Below are 19,337 nucleotides of genomic sequence, written 5' to 3' on the forward strand. Positions count from 1 at the left end.
GTTAAAATCAAACTAAGTTTAATTTTGGACCCTTTGGACCTTAATGTAGACCAATTTGAAAACGGGACCAAAAATTAAGAATCTACATACATAGTTAGATTCGGCATATCAAAGAATACCAATTATTCAATTTTTGATGAAATCACACAAAGTTCAATTTTGGACCCTTTGGGCCCCTTATTCCTAAACTGTTAGGACCAAAACTCCCAAAATCAAACCCAACCTTCCTTTTATGGTCATAAACCTTGTGTTTAAATTTCATAGATTTCTATTTACTTATACTAAAGTTATTGTGCGAAAACCAAGAATAATGCTTATTTGGGCCTTTTTTTGGCCCTTAATTCCTAAACTGTTGGAACCAAAACCCCCAAAATCAATCCCAACCTTCCTTTTGTGGTCATAAACCTTGTGTCAAAATTTCATAGATTTCTATTTACTTATACTAAAGTTATTGTGCGAAAACCAAGAATAATGCTTATTTGGGCCCTTTTTTGGCCCTTAATTCCTAAACTGTTGGAACCAAAACCCCCAAAATCAATCCCAACCTTCCTTTTGTGGTCATAAACCTTGTGTCAAAATTTCATAGATTTCTATTCACTTAAACTAAAGTTATAGTGCGAAAACCAAGAAAATGCTTATTTGGGCCCTTTTTGGCCCCTAATTCCTAAAATGTTGGGACCAAAACTTCCAAAATCAATACCAACCTTCCTTTTGTGGTCATAAACCTTGTGTTAAAATTTCATAGATTTCCATTCACTTTTACTAAAGTTAGAGTGCGAAAACTAAAAGTATTCGGACGACGATGCCGACGCCAACGTGATAGCAATATACGACGAAAAATTTTTCAAATTTTGCGGTCGTATAAAAACTGCAAAATTTCCTTAAAATTACCAATTAAGTGGCAGCAACCCAACAATGGTTTGTTTGATTCATCTGAAAATTTCAGGGCTGATAGATCTTGACCTAATGAACATTTTTACCCATGTCAGATTTGCTCTAAATGCTTTCGTTTTTGAGATATAAGCCAAAAACTGCATTTGACCCCTATGTTCTATTTTAAGTAACGGCGGCCATGTTTTTTGACGGATCAAAAATCGAAGCACACACTTAGTGCAGGATAATCTAAGGAACAATCATGCTAAGTTTCATTCAAATCCATTCAGTAGTTTCAGAGGAGAAGATGTTTGAAAAATTGTTGAGGACGACGACGACGACGGACGCCAAGTGATGAGAAAAGCTCACATGGCCTTTTAGGCCAGGTGAGCTAAAAAATCTAAGTACATGTTTAGATTCAGCATATCAAAAAAGCCCAAGAATTCAATTTTTGTTAAAATCAAACTTAGTTTAATTTTGGACCCTTTGGACTTTAATGTAGACCAATTTGAAAACGGGACCAAAAATTAAGAATCTACATGCACAGTTATATTTGGCATATCAAAGAACACCAATTATTCAATTTTTGATGAAATCAAACAAAGTTTAATTTTGGACCCCGATTTGGACTAACTTGAAAACTGGGCCAATAAAATGTTGGGACCAAAACTCCCAAAATCAACCTCAAGGATTCATTTTTTATTAAAATCAAACTAAGTTTAATTTTGGACCCTTTGGACCTTAATGTAGACCAAATTTAAAACGGGACCAAAAAATTAAGAATCTACATGCACAGTTATATTTGGCATATCAAAGAACACCAATTATTCAATTTTTGATGAAATCAAACAAAGTTTAATTTTGGACCCCGATTTGGACTAACTTGAAAACTGGGCCAATAAAATGTTGGGACCAAAACTCCCAAAATCAACCCCAAGGATTCATTTTTTATTAAAATCAAACTAAGTTTAATTTTGGACCCTTTGGACCTTAATGTAGACCAAATTTAAAACGGGACCAAAAAATTAAGAATCTACATTACACAGTTAGATTCGGCATATCAAAGAACCCCAATTATTCAATTTTTGAACACAAAGTTCAATTTTGGACCCTTTGGGCCCCTTATTCCAAAACTGTTGGGACCAAAACTCCCAAAATCAAACCCAACCTTCCTTTTGTGGTCATAAACCTTGTGTCAAAATTACATAGATTTCTATTTACTTAAACTAAAGTTATAGTGCGAAAACCTAAAAATGCTTATTTGGGCCCTTTTTGGCCCCTTATTCCTAAAATGTTGGGACCAAAACTCCCAAAATCAATCCCAACCTGCCTTTTGTGGTCATAAACCTTGTGTTAAAATTTCATAGATTTCTATTCACTTTTACTAAAGTTAGAGTGCGAAAACTAAAAGTATTCGGACGACTTTCAAATTTTCAATTTTTGCGGTGGTATAAAAATAATTCCAAGTTCAAATAATAGCCTGTGACACACATTACATTTATGCTACTTGGAGTTAAGGTCCATTTAGGAAATAGTGTTTCCTCTTGAGATAAGAGGACATCCTACACTTTCAAAATTGCCTTTTTTTCTCTAAGATTTCTATTTTCAACTTCAGTATTTGGTTCAAACAACAAGGGTTCAAATTTAATTTAAACGATGAAAGGCCAGTAACTTTGATTTGACCAAAGAAACATAAAGGTCCTCTATTATTGTTAGAAGATCCAACTTTTATTGAAAATTCAAATCATAAAAAAAGAATTGCTCACCATAACATAACATCCATCAGCTCAAATTCTTTTTCAAAATTAAGATGGCAATACTAATCTAGATACTGGTTGGTAACTTTTCATCATGATTTTTTTATGGTGTTAAGTTTTAATTTTTGTTTCGAGCTGCGCTTAAATATTTCATCAATCACTCCCCTTGTATTCCTTATTTCGCCAATCACCCCTTCTATCCCCAGTTTCATCAGGTTTTCTCTGGGAAGGGATTAGTCACTTCACTTCACAAAAAAAAAATAAACAGACTGATACCGTTTACTGGTTGATTTATTATTATATCCAGGATCTTGTACAACAACAGGTCACATGACTATACATCAATCAAATGTTAACTAGTACTACATTATCTTGGAGTTGAACATTTAACATATTCTGTCAGTTCCGGTTTGAGGCCGATGCCTTAGGAAAGTATTGCTATAGTAAGCTACAGCAAACTTTCCAAAAATATGTTTGTTAAACATTGATGAAACTTAAGACCCAATAACACATAATTAATCAAATTTCCTTTTCTGCCAATACAAATAAGCCTTGTGGTAGTCTTTAAGATGGTAATCATCAGGCAACTTGAGACATAATAACTAAAATTAAGAAAACTAGTGAGCACATTAGCAGAAGAACTCCATACCAGTAAATTCCAAAAGTACAAATTACAAATGAGCGGAGTTGGATAGAAATTGACTTTATGCAAATGAATATCAATACATCTGTTAATCTTTAGCAGATTGAAATAATTTCTACGGAGTCTGTAATTGTTTAAAAATTGAACTGTCATAAGAACCAGGCTACAAATAAAGGCAACAGTAGTATGCCGCTGTTTAAAACTCGTAAATCTATGGACAAAAAACAAAATTGGGGTAACTAACTAAAACTGAGGGAAACGCATTGAATATAAGAGGAGAACAACGACACAACATTAAAATATAACATACACAGAAACGGACTAAACATTAGACAAAATCCGATGAGAATAACAATTATAACATCAAAACCAAATACATGAATTTGGGATAGAAAAGTACCGTGACACGTCTTATAGTAATGTGAATTCAAACTCAAATATAAGAAAAAACATGGTTTTGTGGCATGCCAAACCTGGCACTTTAATGTCAGTGTTAAATATAACATTGAAATGAAAACATAATATTACAGAACTACAATACAAATAAATAGGAGAACGTAATAGACAAAGAAACAGAACAACTTTTATCTTTTATTTCGTATTTGAATGTTTGAGTCATGTTCATGTATACATGCACTTGCATTAGGTCGATTTCTATCCAATGCAGCTCAAATGTAACAAATAGCACTTTTATTCTCATCTTGAAACACAAAATATCTAAACTTGAAGGTAACTCTGGGAATAACTCTTAAAATAGTGAACCTCAAAATCCTACTTTAAATGTATTTAACAGTACAAAACAATGTTTGTTAAATTTCAAAAGATGTAATCAAGAAGCATAATCATTATAATTATCATCCAGATACCAAAGAAAACAAGAGTGCACACACTGAAATGTCTCGCCTTCTTTACTAATCATTGATATTATGTTGATACTCCTAAATATAAAGCTTTATTATGACTGTCACATAAACTTAACATGAATAATGAATATGAGGTCAAGGTCAGTTGAACCATATGCCAGGCAGACATGTACAGCTAACAATGCTTCCATACAACAAACCTGACAAATATAGTTGAGCCTATTGCTTATAGTTTAAGAAAATAGACCAAAACACAAAAACTTAACACTGAGCAATGAACCGTGAAAACCAGGTCAAGGTCAAATAAAACCTGTGCGACTGACATATAGATCATAAAATATTTCCATACACCAAATATAGTTGACCTATGACATATAGTATTAGATAAAAAGACCAAAACTCAAAAACTTAACTTTGACCACTGAACCATGAAAATGAGGTCAAGGTCATATGAAATCTGCCCACTAGACATGTACACCTTACAATCATCAGGCCTCTACATTAACATTTTTTCTAACTTGTCCCTTCGGACAAGTGGCAAGAAAATCAACTTGTCCGAACTCTTAACTCTCTTGTCCGAATTCATAATTGAAAATCAAACATATTGATGATTTATACAGTAATAACACTTGGGCTTTGATTGTACCTAATAAAAAGAGCATTTTGTAATGTTATATGAATACCACATCAAAATACATTTCATTATTTCAGAATGAAAGTTTTTTTGCAAGACTGTGTTCTCTGACTCAATGTCACTATCATTTGTCAATCATTAAATCATCATTTCTTCCCAAAGCACTACGTTCCCCTATGGACCTATTCATTCTTTTAAGTAGTGGTATGGGTTAAACCAAGGATGTATATACACCTGGCCACCTTGAACATGTATATGAGTAAACCTTTTTAATTTATTGATGATGTCAAAACAAGCTTTTACAATTTATTTTGATTTGTATATACATTGATATATGATCATGAAGTACATACACATTTCACTAAAAAATCTGCCTTTTTAGATTTTTTTCATCTTAAATTTTTATATCATAGATCTTATCAAATAAAACCTCTTTTAATGTATTGTTATGCATAAAAGCAAAATCAAATGAAACATACTTTAATTTAATATTTTAAAGTTTAGGTAAAACTCCATATGGAGGTGCTCCTGATTCAAGGAAGCTTATACTAAGAAGATACATTAACATTGGTTTCTTTCCCCTTACTTATATCCCCCTGGTCAATGGCTGCCAGCATGTTCAAATACTCCAAATCAGAGACATATTATACAAGTTTTATATGTCTCTAGTTCAATCAATGAATAATTATTTCATTTAGTATGATCAATAAAATAATCATTCATATTTTTGGGAATGTATAAGTCTTGAATTTGATCTATTTTTATCTGACCTTGATTTTTCACTTGTCCCATCGGACAAGTAGTATGGTGAATCTACTTGCCCGACACCTGTGTCCACTTGTCCCGTACAATCGGACAAGCGTTAATGTCGAGCCCTGAATCATTCCATACAACAAATATAGTAAACCTATTGCATAAAGTATAAGAAAAACAGACCAAAACACAAAAACTTAACTATAACCACTGAACCATAAAAATTAGGTCAAGGTCAGATGACATCTGCCAGCTAGACATGTACACCTTACAATCATTCCATACAACAAATATAGTAAACCTATTGCATAAAATATGAGAACTTTACTATAACCACTGAACCATGAAAATGAGGTCAAGGTCAGATGACACCTGCCAGTTGGACATGTACACCTTACAGTCCTTCCATAAACTGAATATACTAGACCTATTGCTTATAGTATCTGAGATATGGACTTGACAACCAAAACTTAACCTTGTTCACTGATCCATGAAATGAGGTCGAGGTCAAGTGAAAACTGTCTGACGGGCATGAGGACCTTGCAAGGTACGCACATACGAAATATAGTTATCCTATTACTTACGGTAAGAGAGAATTTAACATTACAAAAAATCTGAAGTTTTTTTTCAAGTGGTCACTGAACCATGAAAATGAGGTCAAGGACAATGGAGATGTGACTGACGGAAACTTCGTAACATGAGGCATCTATATACAAAATATGAAGCATCCAGGTCTTCCACCTTCTAAAATATATAGCTTTTAAGAAGTGAGCTAACACCGCCGCCGCTGCCGCTGGATCACTATCCCTATGTCGAGCTTTCTGCAACAAAAGTTGCAGGCTCGACAATAAAACTGATCAGGGATTTTAAGGGTGTAATTTTTTAAGGGTTCCAAATTCAGGCTTGTATAGTCCATGGCTTTATTCTTCAAAATTTAACCTGCCAGACAGGGGTGCGGACTACAGTACAACAGGCAAGAAATAAGAGAAAACATTTGATATCACAGGTGTATGGGTTACCACACCAGGCCAAGTGAGTGACAAAGTCGCTTTAGATCTCCCCACTTCACTCTAGGGAGAAGATATCACAGGTGTATGGGTTACCACACCCGGCCAAGTGAGTGACAAAGTCGCTTTAGATCTCCCCACTTCACTCTAGGGAGAAGATATCACAGGTGTATGGGTTACCACACCCGGCCAAGTGAGTGACAAAGTCGCTTTAGATCTCCCCACTTCACTCTAGGGAGAAGATATCACAGGTGTATGGGTTACCACACCAGGCCAAGTGAGTGACAAAGTCGCTTTAGATCTCCCCACTTCACTCTAGGGAGAAGTTTAAGTTGATCTCACCTTTTAGTAAATTTCCCCAATGTCACCTCTTGTTTTTGAGAAATTCTAAATCCAAATATAAACGACCTGATGGTTGACAAAATACAAAACATGTTTCCTCTAATTCAGTACTGATTTATCCGTGATATTATACTCCAACATTAAATTTGCTTGACAGGAGGTACTCTAACTCAAAACTTTAATTTTCCACCTAATCCGAATCAATCTGCAATTCTAATTCTGATTATCTTTTATTTACTGATGGATAACAATATTTGATGCTTCATTAAAATTTTCTCACTTCTTTTCAAATAATGCACAAGTAAACTGGAATCTGCTTGTATTTTAACTACGTACATAGTTTAGTTGTTAGCAAGGAACCAGCACAGCTACAATAGTCGGTTTTTCGTTCAGGATTTTGAGTTACAGACTGCTACATTTGCTTTGTTTTAGCCTAATGTTAAAGAACGGCACTTAGTATTTACTACCAAAGTCCTATATTTTTGTGAAATATGACATACAAATTTTTGCCAACTCACACCGTTTTTGTTTTCAATTTACTAGTACATATCCAATTTCCAGTTATATAAAAAATACAACTTTTCCAATGTTTTTTTTTTTGTGATCTTGTCATAATTAAACACTGTTGAAGTTTTCTCACATTATTTTTATGCAACTTGCTTCAGGAAAACCACCTTATTCAGGAAAATACAGCAAACAATCGCACATGATTTTTACTAAACGTTTTCAAAAAGAGACCAACAGTTTCTATTCCTGAATTCCTATTTTTGTTAAAGAACAAATATATATTTTTTTTAATTTTGATCTAACCAATGAAAGACAGAGAATCTGTATGCAACATATTTTAATTTACTTATCAATTATTATTTTTTTTAAGGGTTCTCACTTTAATTTTATTACACACAATTGCGAGCAATTTAAAACATACTTTTGTTTGAAAAAATCTTTTGAAATGCACCAAAGTCAAATCTTCAATTCATTCAGGCCTAGCTGCACAATCTTAGCTTTGATTGTCTTTATGCTATTTTTAGAACAGGTGCATAAAAATGAAACAGGTATGGATAGTTTTGTTCCGTCTGTTAACAATGATGCAGTTGAAGGCAACACTTCTCCTCCTACTTCCTTTATTCTTACAACAAAAATCAACAAGAATTTGGGAATAATTGTCCTCAACTTTGATAAGCAATCGGTATTAATGCTAAAACAATTTAAAGGGTCAAGATTTTACTCTTGACTAAAAACCTCTTGAAGTCGGTTTTTTTTTCTAATTTTACAAAAAAAAGCTGTGTGGGAAATATACTTTTCCAATTGTGGGAAGTGGGAAAATTTAAAATATGTTTTTTCGTTTAGAAAATGTCTTTTGTCTAAATTTTATAAACAAACTGACTGAATGTTGGATGACTATGCAAAAATTTTGCAAGCTCCACAAAATTACACCACTTTATTAACCTCAACAGACTATGAGCCTCTGCAAGTAGGATCACCTCTTAATAAGACAATTGGGTATCTAAATAATGGTACAGTATCAGATTTTCAATTTTTTTTATATTTTGCAACTACATGTAGTAAATATTTTTGTTCATCCATCAACTCAATAGTTATGCTTATTATTCAAAACTTACCTTTAACATGAACAAACATAGTCCAACAAAAGTTGAAAACTTCTGACGAGGAACATGGTAACCTCCTAAAAACAAAATAGTCTGTAAATAGTTATCAAAGGTACCAGGATTATAATTTAGTACACCAGACATGCGTTTCGTCTACATTAGACTCATCAGTGACGCTCATATCAAAATATTTATAAAGCCAAACAAGTACAAAGTTGAAGAGCACTGAGTATCCAAAATTCAAAGATATTTAATTAAGATATTTCAAAGATTTTATTTTTTATTAATTGTTATAAGGGGCATAACTCCACTTAATCATAGGTTATAAACAATTGTTTATTTTTTTAAGCTTCCATGTCGTGCTTTGCACTTGAAGTTTAGACTTGTTTGTCTTTTGATTGTTTTTTCGTCAATGTACTTCATTTTTTTTCGACTTACAAGTTTATTGAAACTTCCTTTTATGACATTCAAATTTTTCTTCATTCTAAGGAAGCCATTGGTGTTGGATTTTAAGATATTTATGCAAACGGAAAAATAATCAAAGAGTGACATGCATCCAATCTTAAAAAGAATAATGCAAAAAATAAAGCTATAAGCACAACAACTTTTTAATTTTGTTTAAATAAAAAATTCAAAATGCTGAAATTATTTTATATGTAATTATGTTAAATGAAGAATATGGTATCATAAAATGCAACTCGTATTACATGTACTTGTCTATCAGATTTATTTGATGAGCAATAAATCACAAAACATTCTTTTTCAAAAATATAACATCCAAACCACAAAGCTTTTTCCAACATTTGTCAAGCTGGGTTGTATATTTTGATATTACCTTTTCTTCTAAATAATAGTTATTATTTCAGAATTTACCTCTGTTTTCGACTTCTATTCTGCTTTGCAGGTTCGTCCATTGGATTTCTAAATATGTCCAAAAATATTGGTTCAAATTTCTTAAAGATAACAGTTGAAACTGCAAAATTTCTCTCCAGTCTGTCTATCTTATCTCTGAACTCTTTCCTTAAATTTGCCATATCAGACCACTTTTTCATCTTATTAAAAAACTGTATCAGACTGCAAATAAAATTCAAGGTTACAATTATTTATTACAAAATAATGTAATCTAAAAGTTAACAAATTATTTTTTTCACATTTTCTTGTAAAATAGTAGTTACTTGTCTTTATAATACACACCAATAAATTAACAAATTTTGATTCATTGAAGGAGCATTTTCTACGAAATTAAACAAATGAGTTTTTTATCAATCATTAATGAAAGTGAATAAGTGAAATAATGCTTCACTTTTACAGTAAGGGCTATTCCATAAAAAAATGTATGGGGGGTTTGGAAGGCAGTTTTTATCAGCACCCGCCATCCAGATAATTGTAATTGAGAATTATAGTGCATTATAGTGTGAAAAGTTGCTCTGATACCCATCACCAATGTATTATTAATATTATGTGCCTTCCAACCCCCCCCCCCTCCATTTTTTTCTGGAATAGCCCTATATTTAGATCAATTTTGTCAAAATAAGCCAAGAAACATTGCTGATGAAATATTCACTTGAAAGAGAATCATTCATCCTCATTGTATCTGTATTCATGTTACAAATGTACCTTAAATTTAACCCATTAGTTAGAGATTGGATAATTTACACATGTATTAGTTCTGTAAGGCTATGATTAGGAGGAAAAGAATGTCTAAACAACCATTTCGCTAACTGATACGATCCACAAAAATCATATTCATACAGTTATAAACAATGATTAACTTATTTTAACCTGCAAGATGAAATCAAACGGAACTACAGATCCAATTACAAGATTCACTATTTTTATTTATGTTTATATCAATCTATATGACCAACGGCAGTCTTTAGAGGTCATCTCTATGGTTAATTAGATGGAGTCAAGAATAAAATACACACAAAATGCAGATATATTTTAACAAGTCCATGCTTTGTTGATTGTTTATTTCGGTTTTATTGTAATTTTGGATATATGTTTCAGCATGTTATAAATCAAATATGAGATTTTGAGTCAAATAAGTGAACAAGAATTTGACAGCTAATGTCCTTTTTAAAACAATTGCTAACAACCTTTTTGTAAAAGGAAGCCATAGGTTTATAATTCATAACAATTAATAACTACCTGAATTTTGAAGAACGTAATAGCCTTGTAAGTGACACACAATTTCCTTCCACAGTTCCTCTTCCTACTGTAGGAATAACGCTCCTTCTACATGCTTCATAGAGTGCACACACCAACCAATGTAACTGATTTCCCTACAAAACAAAAGAACATTTATAAAGCCACAGGTTGAACTTAATAAAATATATGCATGAAGCTAATATCAATGTGTTTTCTTCACAATTACATACAAAATACTTATGCATTTTATAACAAACTATATAAATCAGGATCCATTAAAAAAAGCATTTATTTGAATGATTTGGGAGGACAGGGATTTCTATCACAAATAAAATTCCATCTCAAGTTTTATAAAATTGACAGATACATGTACATGAAGACATAGAAATTAATTATATTTATAACAAGATTGCACATGCTGAAATGACATGATTTAATGTTCAAAGTCTTGAAGATGAAGGTTTTACTTCTAGTATCATATAAACTCAACATTTTTCAAGTTCATAGACAAATGAGGTCAAGGTCAGATACCTTAGTAAATGTAGCAATTTTGTAATGCAATTCAAGCTCTCTAGTTACATGTGGGCCGAACTGAAAAACCCTCGGTGGTTTAAAAGGTATTCACAAGGTATTCACGCTAGGGTATGTGTGGGAGAGTCATAATGGTATGATGACTCTTGAGATGGGGAAAGTGTGATGGGATTGATCTGACACTTAGTAAATGTATTATAAACTTAGTCAGCCATAAGGGGTTGAGCTTAGTAAGTTCTTCTTTAGCTCAGTTAGTGTAAGCGCTGCCTTAAAACACTGAGGTCACAGCTTTTATTCCCAGTGGAGACAAGCAACTTTGTAATGAAATTCATGCTCTCTAGTCATTCATGTCAGAGAGACATGTTAATGTTTTGCATCAGATAAAATGTGATCGACATGTATGACGGTGACAGACCATGGCAATTTCTGTGTTCATAGTGTTTTTGCACATAGAAAGATGTTAAGCATCAGAGCATGTGATAAAATAAGCTTCAGAGATCCTCTTCAAATGATGGTAGAGGTACCAAGTCTGTATTATGCAAGAATTATAGTTAACCCTTACCAATGTAAACTCGTACCAACGTCAACTCGTACCACTAAAAAAAAACTCGTACCACTGCTAACTCGTACCAACTTAAATAAGTTGCATTTGATTGGTGTTTAATTATGAATATATACTGTTATTTTTCTCAATACCTCTTAAGTCTGTAAAATGTATATAATTTGAAAGTACAATGACCAATCTGTAGCTAATGTTCTATGTGTATTAGATATAGACAATACCTTGGCAGATTTGATTTGTTGTCTCCCTTGAATCATTCTTTTTTAAATTTCTACTGATAACCATTGGATTTAATTTTTAATCATTTAAATCAGTTACATTGAATAGATTTGGGTACTTTTCTTTTGTTTCTCAAAGGAATTTTATTCACTGAAAGAATTAATTTAGTGTGTTTTAAAGGTTGTAAATTGTTTAAGACCAACATGTTAAAAGTATGATTTTTTTTATATATAATATTTTGCACAAGGTTATGATTACCGACCGAGCAATAGCCAGTAAGGTCGTTAGTAACTTCTATGTATTGTTTTCAAAATATGACAACTTCTTTTAACATTTCAAATAATGTCATGTTCAAACCCCGACTTTAAATAAAGATTACTTTTTTTTTATTTAATGTGTTAGATATGCATTGCTTCAATAAAGAGTAGTGACACCTTGAGAGGAAAGTAAATGATACCTAAAAAAAAACGTATTTTTGTCCAAGTTTTCATTAAAATCCAGTATAAAATTACAGTAATTCAACTTTTTTTTTATTAATTTTAGTAAGAAAAAACACCACAAAACATTCGTATTTTTTAATATATTTTTAATGGTACGACTTCCCAGTGGTACGACTTTACGTTGGTACGAGTTCACTTTTTTGGTACGAGTTAACATGGTACGAGTTTCCGTTGGTACGAGTTAACTTGCTTCCTTATGCAACTGCACAGGACTTACAAAGAGATGTGGTATGATTTACCTCAAAATGCTTGAATTTGAAACTGGACCATAGCAGACCAAGCCTACGCTTTATCAACTGAGGTGAGGGAGTACACCACAGTTGATGGAGAGGGGATAGATCTACTCATACTGTACTATTTTATACAAGGGAAGAACAATCAGAATAAGCTATGAAATTCTCTGTATCCACCTTACATTGTGTGAATTCATCGTTTTTTCATGTTCCTTGACCATTTAATGAAAATATTCTGATGATTTGTGGTGTGTGTGAGAGTAAGCAGTGTCTGGGTGTATAAATATTTTGTCTAAACTTGCGCTAAGAAAACATGCCTCTAAGGAATAATTTTCTAATATTTTTTGGTAGTTTTCTAACGCTTCGTCCCTTGCTTTCTTGTCCATGTTAAGATCTAGGCATAGTTCTTCAAACTGACTTTCTACGGCATCTTCGCCGTCCTCTGAAAGACCCATTTTCGGGGTTAAAAATTTACAACTCTTCCGGTCGTAGTAAATTTCATCAACAATGGCCGTCAAATTCAATCTAGGTCAAACACACGCTTATGGCGGGAAAAGGGACATGGTCAGGGGTTAAAAATCGGTCCCAACAACATTACACTTAAAATAGTTTGCGATCAGATACATTCATCAATTATCAGTTTCATTTTTTCGCTTTAAATTACTTCCAACTTCTCATTAAGGAAGTAATTTATTGCAAATATTTTGACTAAAAGATATCATAAATGGTATATAATGAATTATACACCATACGCGGATGCATAAAGGTCAAACACTTTTTGACCTTTTTGTTTACACTTGTTTCAAACGCACTAAAGACTATGACCAGCGCGCACCTGTTTGAGGTTTATCAAATTCCGGGTCGGTTGATCTTATTAGAGAAAGTTACACTATGTATAAGTCCGTTAAGGATTATTAATACCATGATGGATTGGTAGAGTTAGAAAAAAAAACTGTTGAATCAACTAAATTTCGATATGTTTCTGTTGGTTATTTACAAATTGGTTTCTCTATGATAAAAGAAAACGGACTTAAAAGCATAACTTGAATGACTATAGTAGATATCTCAAAATTACCAAAATGAAGGAGTCAATTAATAAATTAAAACATAATAATAAAATTGTTGTAGTTTTGGTAGCGAAATACTATAATTAATTCTCTAATGACATCTGTAAACAATATACGTAAGCAGAGTTAAACATGTATATAGGTAAATTTGATTATTTGAAAATGTCTAATCAAATTTAAAGTATAGTTTATACAAGTTTAGCTCCGCCTTTTTATATCATTTTCAGATGTCAATCTTTATTACAATGCTTGAGCAAACATTCGTACAAACAAAGCAAGCAAGCAAACCGAACCTTTTATTCAGTGGTCGTTTGTTTAAGTGTAATTAAAAAATATTTGTTTTTCGTTAATTTTTTAATATAAATAAGGCCGTTAGTTTTCTCGTTTGAATTGTCATTTTGGGGCCCTTTATAGCTGACTATGCCTAATGGGCTTTGCTCATTGTTGAAGGCAGTACGGTGACTTATAGTTGTTAATTTCTGTATTATTTTGGTCTATTGTTGAGAATTGTCTCATAGGCAATCATACCACATCTTCTTTTGTATATATCTGTATCCAGGGACTTTAGTATAGATAGTCCCTGCTGTGCGTATCGTTTTGTAATTTCGTGAAGTCGCTTACAGAAGATTTAATCGAAAGACATCTAGAGGGCACTTTTTTGTCGAAATGCGCATCTGGTGCAGAAAAGAATGTTTCCGTTTATTATTTTGCTACTACTGGGCAGAAAAATTGGTTCTGGTTAAGTGAAAAACATTCTGCGACTTTCGTGTCATACATGGCTCTAAAGACTTCAAACTGTTATGGTCAGTCCAAACATGCCATAACTTCTCTTTGTAAGGCTTGAACCAATTTTTACCAGGAACATATATATTGACATATGTTCCAAGGTTTTACATAGCTAAATTAATGTCAGATGTATTGTTCAAATTGAAGATTATCGATGCTATTTTTATGTTTGGAATAAACATCTCACGGGAGATAAATAAGTTATACTTGTACCTGAAAACAAATACCTGCTCCTAAAACATGTCGAAAATCCACGAAGTTTTATCATTGGATTGTTTTAGTTGATCGTAGTTGACAGCATGAAATAAAAAAAAAATCAAAGATTCTTTTTTTTATTTTGATAATGGAAAAAAATGACTGACCCGAAGATATTTGGGTATTTTCACAGAAACAAATTCGTAAGAATTTTGCGGAACCCAGTGTCTCGGCCTACTTTTACTGTTAATCGCAGGCTCAACAAAAATTTGGAAAAAAATAATAAAAATATTCCTCTCTCTACTATCTTTTAATCGTATTAAGCTTCTGTCCAAGTTTGGTAAATATCCAGGATAGTTAATAAATCTAATAAATGTTTTAAAAACTTGAACTGCAGACTGTATGTAGTGTTAAATGGAAGAAAAACTAAATTCCATTTACAAATAAAATACGGAAAACAAGAACAAAATTTTAACAAAATTTCTTTCTAGATACTAGATTTTTATCATAAACAAGCTTCTGTCCAAGTTTGGTAGAAATCGAGGATAGTTTTAAGAGTTATTAAAATTTTTAAAACTTGAACCACAGAGTGAATGTGACGTTTCCTGGCAGGAAAACTAAGTTCATTTATAAGTAAATACGGAAAAAAATGGATTTGGTTTTACAATATTTACTTCTGGATACTATCTTATGATCATAAACAAGCTTCTGTTCAAGTTTGGTAGAAATCCAGGATATAGTTTAAGAAAGTTTTTAAAATTTCAAAAACTTTAACCACAAAGTGAATATTTGTGGACGCAGCCGCCGCCGACAGAATGTAGGATCGCTATGTCTTGCTTTTTCGACAAAAGTCGAAGACTCGACAAAAAGAGCAGAGCAGTCTGTCGGAAAATTCGTCAGTAGTTACCTTTGTCACGCTCGATATGTTTTCCCCAGGTTTTTTTTTCTTCAAAATTTGATAGTGGTGTCAAATATCTAACCGCCTGGTGGATTTATTCACGAATTTATCAGCACTTGTGGCTTATTGGTTTTGACTGGTGCACAATATATAAATTTTGATTTCCTTGTTTGGATGTTGTCTCATGGTCGTATATGGCATACACACATCGCCCTCTATTTATATCTTTTTACTTTTGTTTTATGCATTTGATAGTGTACACATTATTTCTTAATACTTTGGTCCAATTTTGAAGAGCGTCTTGTCAGGGCCGTAACTACATTGAGGCAAATGAGGCAAATGCCTCATGTTAGAACCCCCCCCCCCCCAAAAAAAAAAAAAAAAAAAAAAAACTGAAACAAAAGATTGTCTTCATATCAAATTGTTTTTCACGGAAAGTGTCTTTCAAGACGCAAGTTCTCTTCACTCTTTGTTGTCGCCCCTGCATGTTTTTTTTTTATATCCATGTTTCTATTTTCCTTTGAGTTTTCAGAGTTAATGGTCAAATGTTTGTACTTCTGTGTCCCGGGTTTGTCTTTTGTTCATTTATTGTCCTACTTTATGACTATAGTCTAAGTGTTGATTTCATTTGTAAACGTGGTTTTGCAATGTTGCATGTCCACCGATGTTCAGACATTGTGCGAGAAAATATTTTTAGAATATACGAGGCTACTGGACACAAAAAAAAATGGTCCTTTCTGCATGGATAATTGATATCAAAGAATACAAAATAGGTTTTTTTTTGTAAATAAAACTAGATAGCTGATATGGTTTGAATTAAAGTAAGGTCACATATTACCCGGTATCAAATAATTTGAAAAAAAAAACAACAAGGTATTGCCATATATGACCTTTTACATTGAAGGGTTAAACTTGCATTAAGTCGTGTTGAGAAAATAAAGGAATATGGAGTACACTTTCAGAGGACCTAATCGCACACAAAGTCAATGCATAGAAAAAATACAAATGATCAATAGTCAAAGTTTTTGTTCCTGTTCTTCATCTTGATAGTTGCTGGAGGGTCTTCAACAATACTTTGAGAGAATCATTAATACCGTAAAACAAGGTGAAGAATTGTCCCTAGTGTGGACTTAAGCAGAACTAGTACTTAAAGCATAATACTGCACTGTCACTATATTTAAATCTAGTCATAAAAAAAATCACCAAAGTCTAAGCACAATACAAGACAAGAACAGACAGACAGATCCGGTATTTAATAATTATGAGAATTACAATTTTTGCTTTATCCTACATATCGGTCTTTCAATATTGTATCTAGAACCTTAAAGTCTTAAATTACAATGAATCTATGTTTTTGCTTTGGGACCAGAAAATTTCGAAAAAAAAATAGCCAAAACAATTAGCCAAAAATTAATTAAGCCGTTTCAATGCAAGGAGAGTCTAGAAAACGCTCAGAATGCACGATTTTGCGTTATTTTTCTAAGAGCTTCGCCAAAATTTTTTTCGCCTCACTACGCTCGGCAAATATATTTTCCCTCACTATCAAAAGAGGCTAGTTACGGCCCTTCTTGTTTGTACTTGTACTGCATATACCGACTCTAAATAAAGCCTTTTTGTCTCATGTCTCTATTGAAAAAAATGTTCGATGACTTAGGCTGACATCTTACTGTATGTAGTGTAGTTTGAGTATACACAGTGTGAAACAATAGATGAATTCAATCAAGATATGTCAGTGTTTTTTAAATGCTTGGCATGTGAATGGGGAGGATAGACAGGGGTCCCTGGTTCCAGACCCCCTGCTACTTTAATTCCCTTCCATTTATTCAAAAACGAAAATCGATCAAAGAAACTTTTCTATTGAAACTATGTACAGCACTGTTATAGTAGTCTCAGTTTTTCAGTATATCTCTATTTTTACTCCCCCTTTCCCCGGGTAGCTCCCAACTCCAACTTCGTGTCCCCTCATTCATTTGTTCCTGTCTAGAGACAATCTATGTAACTATATATCATATGTTTCTGTCCTGTTCAATCCCTATATGTGTGATCAGAGACATATTATACAACTAATTATATATCACTGGTATGAAATATATAGACACTTAAACGATAATATTGTTTTACAGATTAAGTCTGTACTATTTAAAGATGGTTATAACTTATAATGTATTTCTTTGCCAACTGATTTAAGTTCCAATACAAAATTCAAGGAGAGTGCCAATGCAGACCCAAGTATTATTTTTTTAATTGAGAAAACCCAAAACTGTTTCAATGGTTGCTTGGGTCTATATTATGCATAGAAAACTTGAGCGAAATAAAACAACTCCTTGGAGACTCTAGTTCTGAATTATTAAGCATTTAATTTATACTTGGGTATCATATAACCGATAAATAAAGTCAGTAATCCCTAATTCAATCTTTCATTATCACTTTTTTATTGTGATTTCAAGATTATTCCGATATAGACATAATTAAGCAGGATGAAATATAACAAATTTGTAATTTAAATGATTTACAGTAGATTTTACTGAATCCTATCCGATGTGAATCAATACAACTATCTTAATTACTCATAACTGTCATAATCTGTAATCACAGTTTGAAAGATGATAATAAATAGAATAATTGTTTATTTGTGTTTACTATCCCTCTTGAACATCACTAAAAATACAACCATATAGCCATTTACCTTTTGAGAGAAACAATAAATACGTCCGCAATTTAACCAGGTTACAAGCAAGTGCAATTTTAGCATCCTTTAAAAAGCTTAAACCTAAACAAGCTCATAGGACCTTTGCAAGGTATCGCTAACCTGGCAAAACAAGCTGGTGCTATTACAAATTGCAACAGTTATACTGCCTCCTGTTCAGAACCGTTAATTGCTGTTAATAACGTAACACTGTTTGTTCACACTGAAAGTTTTATTCGGTTAGGCTTTGTCAAATGCAGAGGCGATTCTTTTCTGTGACCGGACGAATCCCATCTCTTTAACACTTCTGTACATTGCCAACATTGTCACTTCTATGTATGTGTAGCATAGCAAGACCACATAATCTGACTTCAGTCATTGACCTGTTCCATGCATGTTTTAAGGTGCCGTAGCGCAAAAAAAACGAACTCTCACAACCACAAGACCCAGGCTAGCAGAAGCGATAGTATTTGTTTATATTTGGTTAGAACTGCATGTGTTTGATTGCTTGCTCTATTGTATATTTTGACCCAATCTCCTTAAAAGACGTAAAAGTTTTCCATCTGTGAACTTCTTGCGACAAGTCACCAAGGTATGGGATATCATTCTTATACTCATTATCAATAGAGTCTCCGTCAAGTTACAAAAATACCATGGTAGCAAGTAAAATCTGTAAAGCATTGGCTTAACGTGTGCAATGGAGTTGGGTACCGTTCAGAGATATTTAACCGATTTAACCGATTTAAATATCGAAAACACGCTGCCATTATGATTAATCACCTTGTTGGTAAAACTAAGAACCAGTGCTATTTAATAAATAATGAATGATTTTAACAATTATTTTTTTTATTTTCTGGGTTTTTTTTTGTCAGCCCGCAATTGTCCATAATCAAATGGCAAAATCAAATGACAAAACAAACGAATGGACAACAACTGTCATATTCCTGACTTGGTACATGCATTTTCAAATGAAGAAAATGGTGGATTGAACCTGGTTTTATAGCGCTAAACCTCTCACTTTTACAAC

General features: G+C 32.7%; 1 protein-coding gene across 3 annotated transcripts in view; it reads right to left on the minus strand.

Annotated features, from left to right (window-relative positions):
- LOC143080309 (retinoblastoma-like protein 1) overlaps positions 1-13,215 on the minus strand; it is a 73,206-nt gene extending 59,991 nt beyond the window's left edge. For 2 of the 3 annotated variants that reach the window (XM_076256075.1, XM_076256073.1), the window contains exons 1-4: positions 12,996-13,214; positions 10,634-10,767; positions 9,356-9,556; positions 8,495-8,559 (exon numbers count right to left, since the gene is read on the minus strand). In XM_076256075.1, the coding sequence (XP_076112190.1) occupies positions 8,495-8,559; positions 9,356-9,556; positions 10,634-10,767; positions 12,996-13,133 (538 nt within the window). In that variant the 5' untranslated portion in view covers positions 13,134-13,214. Of the gene's footprint in view, positions 1-8,494; positions 8,560-9,355; positions 9,557-10,633; positions 10,768-12,995 lie in introns of all 3 variants that reach the window. The other variant, XM_076256074.1, reaches the window with a different exon arrangement.
- Positions 13,216-19,337: the final 6,122 nt, after the last annotated feature.

The sequence above is a fragment of the Mytilus galloprovincialis genome, chromosome 6 (genome assembly GCF_965363235.1).
Source record: "Mytilus galloprovincialis chromosome 6, xbMytGall1.hap1.1, whole genome shotgun sequence".
Lineage (NCBI taxonomy): Eukaryota > Metazoa > Mollusca > Bivalvia > Mytilida > Mytilidae > Mytilus > Mytilus galloprovincialis.